The 10,302-nt window shown below is 30.9% G+C and overlaps 1 protein-coding gene across 1 annotated transcript; it reads right to left on the bottom strand.

Moving 5' to 3' along the window:
• Positions 1-463: 463 nt before the first annotated feature.
• On the bottom strand, positions 464-6,035 carry LOC132722238 (uncharacterized). The gene is made up of 3 exons (XM_060706694.1): positions 5,684-6,035; positions 4,676-4,921; positions 464-1,655 (listed from the first exon to the last, which is right to left on the bottom strand). Exons 1-3 carry the CDS (start codon positions 5,715-5,717, stop codon positions 1,420-1,422), a joined length of 516 nt encoding a protein of 171 aa, XP_060562677.1. The 5' UTR covers positions 5,718-6,035; the 3' UTR covers positions 464-1,419.
• Between the last annotated feature and the right edge of the window lie 4,267 nt (positions 6,036-10,302).

The following is a 10,302-nucleotide window of genomic DNA, read 5'->3' as shown; positions in this document are numbered from 1 at the left end:
GTGATTCATTATGCAAAAGATGTGTATTATGATATGAACTTTTATCATCATATGGTAAATTTGTGTAAATGTTTGTTTTCCTTTGTTGGATGCAAGTAATTATCTATTTTGATGCCAAAAATCATTCAAATAAGGTACATATTGGTCTTTAGGGTACGATGGGGTGCCCAAATCCCTTCTCCCTCTAATAAAAGATTTCTGTCTTTCCATGTTTTCATTTGGACCGACATTGTACTGTAATTATGGATATGACATGTATGAAAGACAAGTTTTGAAAATATTACAGACTCTTTTGCAAAAATATGTAAGATATGATAAAAAAAAGTCCTCCAAATATAGTTAGCTGTGATAAAAATAATTATTTAAATAATTTCAATAGTTTATAAGATAAAAATGACTGGCAAAATAGAGAAAAACAGAATCCTTGAATAACGCCAAGAACGGCAATAATAAAATGTTGCAACTTTGGGGTTTTATAGTAAACAATTGTTTTAAGTTTTAGTTTGGATAACCTCATATCACCTTCCAAACTTTTTTCGGTTATTGCGTTCTCGTTCACAACACACTTATTATTTAACTTCAGGACCAAACGTTGTTTTTTATAAAATGAAACAAAAACATGTCACATTGTCGGTTCTACAAGGACACACTCATTCTTGACCGTTCTATAATAACCGCTGATAAACACACCTGCACGTTTTTCACATTTAAAGACTTCTCTATCTTACGAAGCCGGTGTTTGGGGGTTGGCCAGCACACTATCACTCTACATGAACAGACCTTATCAAACTGGACCTGTACATTTTTCAATTATGGCGTTTTAAGCGTTCTCTAATAAATCAAAATTTCTCTTGTTTATACACTAGACCAGAACTAATAAAAAGTTATTGACTCTTATTTAAGCAATATCATATTTAATATAAAATCTGCAAGGTCGAAGCGTCAATTGAAGTGATACTGCGACACTTCTCACTCGGCTGGCATTATTTACCATCGTTGCAATGAAAGCGGAAAATGCAAATAATTTCATGTTTGTACTGACATGAAATGAAAAGGGCAATTTTTTCATTGACTATTGTATTTAAAAACATTATTTTATAAAGTTTGAAAACATTCAAAATTATTTTACAATTGGCCAATATGTCTTATTATCACTTGCTTGTCCTTATCAATCATTTTAAATCCTGAATATTTACTGTCACCATGCTATTTCTGTTTCAATAATAAATCCTGGACAATTTACTTATCTTTAAAGACGTCTTTTGAAAATATTTGTTTAGGTATGTTTAAAGAAACAATTGTTCCCTAATGTACAGCTGCAATCAAAATGAGTCTGCAATTTTCATGTGAATTTGTTGTGATTAATGCTTCCAAGGGATCACACTATTCAGATTTTTATACCAAGTTTCCTTTATACCTTCAATGATTCGAATTCAGTTCATTTAGAATAATGATAATATGCTGCTTGTCACCATAAAATGATTGATCTATTACTGTTGAATCATTGTGATACGGAGGTGACCACGGGTCTTCTGGTGAGATATCGCAAAAAATGAATTCAGAATCATCCGATCCTTGATGGTTTAGATTTGGTGCATTTTGGTAGGGGTTGTCGAGAAGTTCTATCGATAGCTTTTTCTTTGGTTTCGTTGCACCTAAAAAATTGTAAAGCGACTAATAGATATGCAATTATAAGTCTATTTAAATGTGAACATATATAAAAATATAAACAAATGTCCAAAAAGCATTGATCACTTATGAATCAGATTTTAATGTGTTTAATGTTGTTGTTTTCTTCTGACACTTTTAAACAATAATTAAAACATGATTTTTCTAGCACATATTATTAAAGTGACATTAATCAAATCCAAGGGTATATAGTCAGTGAACGGGTGAAGATCAAAATATGTTTTCATTTTGCCATAATCCTTTTAATTTAATAATTAAGATTGCATAAACAATAAATAACATACAGATCCGAATGAAATTTCTGTAAATGTCCGTTAGAATTAACGTATAACGCTTAGTTAATAAAAAGAGTGGGACAGCCTTTTTAAATTTTAGGCAGATTTATAATTTTATCCTAAACATTTTATCCTAAACTGTTGGTCAAACACCATTTTGACAGTCAATCTTTGGAAGTATAGAGTCTATTCAGCACAACTTCACTTTGAAAATATGAGCATAATGTCACTTTAATGTGTAAATGTACTTTTTGTGCATAACCATCTGCAAAATCAAAAAAAAAAAAAACACAAAAGGATAAATTTGAAGCTCGGTCAGGGATTTATCAGGGTGTTTTCTGATGTTATTTCAGAAAAGATATATCTTAAAAGTATATATATATATTAGGTCATTCTGCATTTGGTCATAAACTCCAGGTTATAAGCTTTAGACGAATATATAAAAATATACATATATTCTTTTTGTGGACAAATATTATGCCTAAACCTTATATATTTGGCATGAACCATGCCTGTTAGATCTATGCAAAAGAACCATGAACAAAGGGCAAACAATGTTCCTCCTCTTGTGGCCATTTAGTATTATAAGAATAATTAAGATGAAAGTTGTTTCGTTAATGGTTTTCGTGATGAGAGTTTCACGAATTGGTTTCTTCCCTAATCAAAATTATTTTAGATCCATCCTACAAATTTTCATTGGGGTGTATACTGTCCCGTCTTAGCGGTGCTTTTGTTTTATGATAAATTACCGGAGCTATCATTTTTTGCAGTGAGCTACTATACGTGGCACCAAGACTCAGCATACTTATTAAAATCTGGAAAGAAAGTGCAACAATGCTGCATGCTCACGTAACGTAAATGCTTTATTCTCTTTGAATGCATACCTACGTGCATACGTATTATGCAAGACTTAATAATATGACAATCCTTCTTTTTTAAAGTTTTTTTAAAATAAGTTTTTTTAAAATATAATAGACTTATAATTTATTACTATAAGACGATTTTTTATTAGCTCAACTATTCGAAGAATATGAGAGCTATTGTAGTCGCCCCGGCGTCGGCGTCGGCGTCTGCGTTGGTAAACGTTTTTTGTTAAGTCAAATATCTCAATTATTACTTGAGATATTCAATTGAAACTTACAATACTTATTTATAGTAACATGGTACATCAGATTGACAAGTTGGATAACTCTGCCTGCAATATTGACAGAATTATGCCCCTTTTTAACTTAGAAATTTTGGTTAAAGTTTTTTGTAAAGTCAAATATCTCAATTATTACTTGAGATATTCAATTGAAACTTACAATACTTATTTATAGTAACAAGGTACATCAGATTGACAAGTTGGATAACTCTGCCTACAATATTGACAGAATTATGCCCCTTTTAACTTAGAAATTTTGGTTAAAGTTTTTGTTAAGTCAAATATCTCAATTATTGCTTGAAATATTCAATTGAAACTTACAATACTTATTAATAGTATCCAGGTACATCAGATTGACAAGTTGGATAACTCTGCCTACAATATTGACAGAATTATGCCCCTTTGGAACTTGGAAATTTAGGTTTAAGTTTTTTTGTAAAGTCAAATATCTCAATTATTGCTTGAGATATTCAATTGAAATTTAAAATACTTTTTTATAGTAACAATGTACATCAGTTTGCAAAATTGCATAACTCTGTCTGCAATATTTGCAGAATTATTTGCCCCTTTAAAACTTAGAAATTTTGGTTAAAAGTTAAAGGTCTTCAAAGATATTTACTTGAAACTTTACACATGCACTTAGGGTCATAATTGGAGGGTCATTATTGTATGTCACTGACCAAGTTCCATAACTCTATCTTGCACAAAGGCTGATTCATATCCCCTTTTCCACTAAGTCTCTTGGTTAATGTTTACATGCAAGTTTTACATATCTCAATAACTATTAAAGATATTTATTTAAAACTTCACATATGCATTTAGGGTCATAATTGTAGGTCACTGACAAAGATCCATAATTCTATCTTGCATTTAGGCTGATTTTTCTCCCCTTTTTCAACATAGAAATTCATGGTAGGGTTTTGCTTGTAAGCTGTTATCTCAATAACTACTGAAGGGTTTGTGCCTTTTTGGGGACATTTTTATGCATTCATAATAATAAATCAGTGATTTACTTGATAAATCATCTTAATAACAAGCCTTTGTACCTTTTCTGTCAAATTTGTGTATTCATAGGTAATTAGTATTATTATACTCAATAAAACACCCTTGTGACATTACCTTCCGAAAAGTCAAGCCAATACTGTATAATTAGACTCTCTCTAAGGCCTATAACATGAATTTATAAAAAAAAATTAGCCCTTTTGTGAACTTAAAAAATTTAACATTATCAAGGCTCCTTTACTATCAAGCACTAAGAATAGTCGAGCGTGCTGTCCTACCGACAGCTCTTGTTAAATTTTACATCCAATAGCCTTAAATCATAAAATTTGAAGTCAAAAAGTCATAAATCAACTGGTGTACTGACAACAGAACCCCGTTAGAATTAAGAAAAGGATAGATTATATGTAGGTACTTTGAAATCCAGTTATACAAAAATCTTGCAAAACAATTCCTAACGTATAAAAAAACATAATCAGAAAAAGTATACACACTTCCATATGCTTCCTACTTCAGCGAGACTGTTAACGTTCTTATTACAATGGTAAGATGTGAAACATGTACTTACGCGGCAGTTTAAAGGGCTTTAAGCAAAGTCGTATCGAGCAATACAGCAATGCAACCAGAGCAAACGTCACAGGTATGGGCCAAAGAAATACAAATGATCCGATTTTATTCTTGTAGACATCAACAGTGTTATTGTCTGACTTGAAATACAACAATGTCCATGGCTCTCTTGTCGCGGAAGACGAAGCTCTCCAATCAGCTTCTGACCATGACGATGAAGATTGAAGTACATCGTTAACTTGTGTTTCTGGATAAAATATAACATTATGGAAATCATTTTACTATGCGGCGTACGCTTTAGTCTAAATTCTACCACTATGTATTTCTAATTTATTATGTTGTAATTTATTCATAAATCAATCTAATAAGTGTTATTCCGTGACAAATAAATTTATTTTGTTACCTGTAACAATACTCCAAAGCTAGCCTGAATCCTTTGACGGACTTTAATGATTAACGTGAACACATTTATCAAACTCATTTATTTATTTGTCTATTATAATAAATCTAATCAGTCCAATAAGGTATTTATTTTGTTTTCGTTTGTTTGGATTTTACGGCACGTCAACACATAACTGGCCATATCGTGCCGAATGCTATAATAGGCTTAAAATATCATGTTAAACATTGTTAATGACAATAGAAATGAGCAAATTAGATCCTAGAATACAAATTTATCTCTTTTAAATAATCAATTATGTTCTTTGGTGGAATTGTATTAAAAAGTTCTTTGAGTGAATTTACAGAATAAAATCTATTACGGGCCTGTGAAAAATCATGACATTCAAGAAGAAAATGCTTGACAGTAAAATTTTCATTACAACCTACACAGAAAGGGGCATTGTCATTTGTGAGGAGATAAGAGTGGGTAATTTTAGTGTGTCCAATTCGGCATCGCAGAAGAACTGTTTGATTCTTGATATCTGCGATAGAAACTTCCATACACATACACTTGTTTGGATGGATGGATGGATTGAAAAGTATACAAATTGTGCAAAGAAATATTTACCTGGTTGCGTGTAACTTTGTAATTCTAACATCATTTCTGTAACTACTGCAAACACATAAATAACATCCAAGAAATGTCATAGATTGCACAAGAAGTTGCAGTAAACTGTAAAACAACATGATCTTAAATTTATCTTCCAATGTTTGGCACATTCTTTTCAATATGAATAACAACATAAAAATAAACAAAATATAGAGAAGCAACAAAAAAATTAAGAAATGAATGTAAAAATTTGATATTTTTGTCATTGTGATAATATATCAATAGGCAATATCGTTTTGTGCCATAGATGTCGCTTGCAACAGGTGCTAACAGTTATCATTTGGCTTAGACGATGATGAAATTCGTTATTTCTGAAAAGGATCCCTTCTTTTATTCAAGCTTTACTTCCAAAAGGTTATCGTCATATCAATATTGTTCAAATTTTGATGATATTTTTCCTTCAAGGAATTCAATTCAACTATTTGGTCAATTTTTCAGTGAAACACTTTATTCTTAGTTATAGAGCTTATTCGAAATGACAACTTAGAGGTTCTATATGTATGTAAAGTATTTTGTAGCATAAAATACTTTTGTCTATAAATCGCACAATTGTCTGTCTCAAACAAATTGAAGCATTAGGTGATCTTCGTAAATCTACTAGAGACCTCTGACTTGGTTATCGTCATTTGTTTAATGTTTTATAAAATGTCATATGATAATTTGTTATAAATATAACATGAGTGATAAATTACAGACCTATATAATTTTAACATGTTAAATTGTAATAACTAAACCTTTTCATGTATTTATTGCGTTACACCAACTCTTATATAATTTCTTATATATTTAGATATATATTTTATGTAGAAGAATCCGTGCAGCGCTATAATAACATTTATATTGTTAAGCAAACCATACACAATTAGTTCTGTATTCATGGGCTAATGCAACGAACTAAAACCGATTTGCATTTATCTTAAAGCATTTACATGAAAACTTTGTAATATTCATATTTTCTTTAAAAGTATTTTTACTTTGTGCAAATATTTTACATTTTGTATTTGTTTCTTATCTTGCTAGATAATAAGGAAAAAGACATATATATTTAAAATAACATACTATCATACCTTTTTCACATTGATCTTTATCGGCAGAGATTATTATACATGTAAAGTGAAAGACAAGACAAACCAAACTAAATTTACTTGAACTAAATTCCTATTTACTTGACCTCAATGCAGATTTTGTTCTTGATCTTAATATCTTAACTGAAAATTCCTCTTTAAAATGTTCTTGAAGTATCTAATATAGAAAGAACTTACCTCTTGAAATGAAAAATATATTTACAAATGCGTAAACCTTTGAGCAAGCAAACACATCAATATTCAACAAAATGGAATAACAGCATTTCGTTATAAATAAGAAAGCGACGTATGCAAACAAAAACAAGTAATAATCAATACAGTTATTTCTGTATTTAGGCCGAACATCAAATACATGTCATTAATGGGAGCTTCACATTATACAACGACGGTCCACACAACGTAGTTACTGTTCAGAATTAAAATCAGTAGGTTATTGTACATATGTTCTGGTACAAAATTATGTAAAAGATGTCCAATACAAATATTATGCAAATATACTTCTACACAGAATTGTTGCCCGTGTAGATATACGTTTGGTTTAAACTGACTTTTTTGTACATTGACTTATTTATTCTTTCTTTAGTGATATTTAAAACTGAGTTTTTACACATCTGTACATGTGCTGTAATGTCAGAAAATGTTGGCAAAAAGGAACGAGAAAATTGAAATTAAGATTTAATTTTCTTTTTCTGACACCATTTTGTTTGAGTTAGGTTATATTATACAAACAATGAGGAATCCCTAAAGAACGCCCAAAAAATTTGAAAATGTTGCAGGCTCGGTTTCAATGAACAGAAAGTACTGAACAGTGCAAGCTACTGTCTACATCTGCGAGCAACGACTTGAGCCTTATTCAATATTTAAACTTGTAATGGTGTATTTTTTTTAAAAAATTGAAACATCCGCAGAATTTTTATATTTGAACATCTGGACATTATATCAACATCCACAAAACCTTTGAATCTTTGAGTTACAGAAAAAACAAACCTTAACATTTATTTTATCATTACTTAGTTGTTCACATTCTAATAATTGATATATTGTCAGTTAAAAGCATTGACATGACTTTTGTAGAAATGACATTGCTTTAATGATGTCTGCAACTTTAATTGAAAACAGAAATATTCTTACCCGTTCCAAAGAATTTCATAAAAGAAAAAAGAAATGCGAAAAAAATCATTGTAATATATTTTCTAATTTTTATTCATTATTAAAATGAATTTGAATTAAACGTTGTCATTTATTATTTCATTCTTAATAGCTTTATTAATATATAGAAAAAAGGAAACGCAAAAACAATTGTTTAAAGCCAAATTTGAACTCAACCTCTGCTTTAAGATGTAAAGTATGTGTAGCACATGGGATAATTGTAAACGTGTAATCGAAATCGATTACAATAAATTACAATGTGTCCATGTAATCGACTGTATTCGATTACTTTTTTAAAGTCGATTACATTAAATCGTACTTGTAATCATTACATGCGCCATTAGTTATATAATAGTGGATACACGTAGTAGGACATGTTTTACATGGCTGAGTTTAAATGATTTTTTTTGTCGTTCCCGGACATGTGAATAGGAATATTTGTGTTTGGAAATATATTGGAATATATTAACTTTTGAATTGTGGAAAGGTCGTATTTTGAGATTATATGATATTGATGAAATGTAGGCATAAACTTTTGTGTTATTATCTAACATTTGGCGGCCATTACTAACCATCGTCCAGTGGTCTGAGTGTTCAACCAAGTGTAAAGTCGATGTATACACATATATAGTACACCCCCGCTGCATTTATAAATCTACGGAAGCGAGTAAAGGACATTACGTATAACAAAAATTTAAGCAACACACATTATGGGTGTTGACGTAGAAACATACAGATATCGCATTGGTTTATTCATACCCACACGAAAACGGCCTTCGAAGAAACACTACAAAAGTAAATACAAACTTTATTCTTCAAAGTCGGATATTCACCTTAGAGTATTAGCTCCATGTCTCGTCATCATGTTCATGCTATTATGCGTTCAAAGCATTTTAGTTGTAAATGCCTGGATGAAATCACTTGATATCGTATATCGTGAAGAGTGTCAAATGATAAGTTTGATGTACCCTTCCAGTGTCACATGCGTAAGTACAAGCGACCACTACAATCCGTTTAACATAACCTATAACATAGCCAGACTTAAGCTGTTTTTGGCGTCGGATGTCGAACTAAATTTTGGACCTGTTGATTTTGAAACTATACTGGATGCTATTAAACAGTCAGAAAATAAAGTTTTAACGCAAATCATGTCGGTTAAGACAGATATATCAGATATCAAGAATGACATATCCTCCATAAGAAATGACCATATCAAATTAAGGTCTGAAGTTAAGGATATTGGGATAAAACAAGCTAGTTATGAGGAAGCCCTTAAGTCTACTAGTCAAAAGGTCGATGTTTTGAATGAAATCACAGAAAATTTACGTCTAGACACGGACCATCATATAATATTGTAGGCAGGTACAATGACACCGTATCAATATTGAACGAAGAGGTTGAACAGTTAAACGTAAAGAGTATCTCAAATAATATGAGGGTATTTGGTCTATCCGTCGGAAATGACTCAACTTATCCAGATTTAGTTAAATTGGTAATTGATAAAGTATTGAACATCGCTTGCCCGACAATTAAATGGAAACCAGATGACATAAAAAAAACATTCGCATAATTCCAGGTTCTGATACTAGTATTTCTTCCCTTATTATCATTACTTTTAGACATGATGATGACAAGTATCAAGTGTTTAAAGGTCGTGATCTACTTCGAAAATATTCAATTCGTGTCGGTGATGATTTGACATACAAACAAAGGCAAATGCTCAAAAAGCTTTAAACTGTGCGTGCGGGAGGATAATCATAATACGGAGGACAAATAAACAGGGTTTATAGACAGGCGCACCGTGCCGTGAAACCAACAGTGTATCCAGCATCCTATGGTCAAGAAATGGAACATCAATAGGGGTTAGGCCAAGTTGACAATCGTAAAGTTTTGAGAATAACATCTTTGAACATTGAAGGTGTAAAACATAAATTTTCATATCAGGATATCATAGACTATTTTAGAACATTTACCATTATATGTTTATTAGAAACCTGGGAATTGTGTTTCGATGATTATGTTGATATATTGACTGACTATATTTGTTATTACAATAATGCCTTTAAGTATAATACTCAAGGAAGAGGTATGGCAGGTATTGCTGTCTATATACATAAATCTATTAATGGTTATATATCACGATTACAGTCAAATTGTAAATTTTGTATTTCCTTGAGAATATGTAAGCAATTGTTTAATGCAAATCGAGATATTATTTTATGCATTGTATATTTACCCCCGGAAAATTCTCCGGCATATATGTACGAATCATTTAATGGTTTAGAACTGTTAGAACATTACCTATTTGAACTCGATGTAAATTTTTCCGAGGTTGATTATATC

The sequence above is a fragment of the Ruditapes philippinarum genome, unplaced genomic scaffold, assembly GCF_026571515.1.
Source record: "Ruditapes philippinarum isolate M1 unplaced genomic scaffold, ASM2657151v2 ctg17698_1_1_1_1, whole genome shotgun sequence".
NCBI classification, from domain to species: domain Eukaryota; kingdom Metazoa; phylum Mollusca; class Bivalvia; order Venerida; family Veneridae; genus Ruditapes; species Ruditapes philippinarum.
The sequence above is the reverse complement of the archived record's forward strand: the minus strand, read 5'-3'. Positions and strand labels throughout refer to the sequence as shown.

Bases quoted from the DNA above. Each gene is read 5' to 3' on its own strand.
- LOC132722238 (XM_060706694.1), bottom strand. From the start codon at position 5,717: ATGATGTTAGAATTACAAAGTTACACGCAACCAG. The intron at 4,922-5,683 runs GTAAATATTTCT...TATTTTATCCAG, and splicing joins ACAAAGTTACACGCAACCAG to AAACACAAGTTAACGATGTA. The intron at 1,656-4,675 runs GTAAGTACATGT...ACAATTTTTTAG, and splicing joins AAAGCCCTTTAAACTGCCGC to GTGCAACGAAACCAAAGAAA.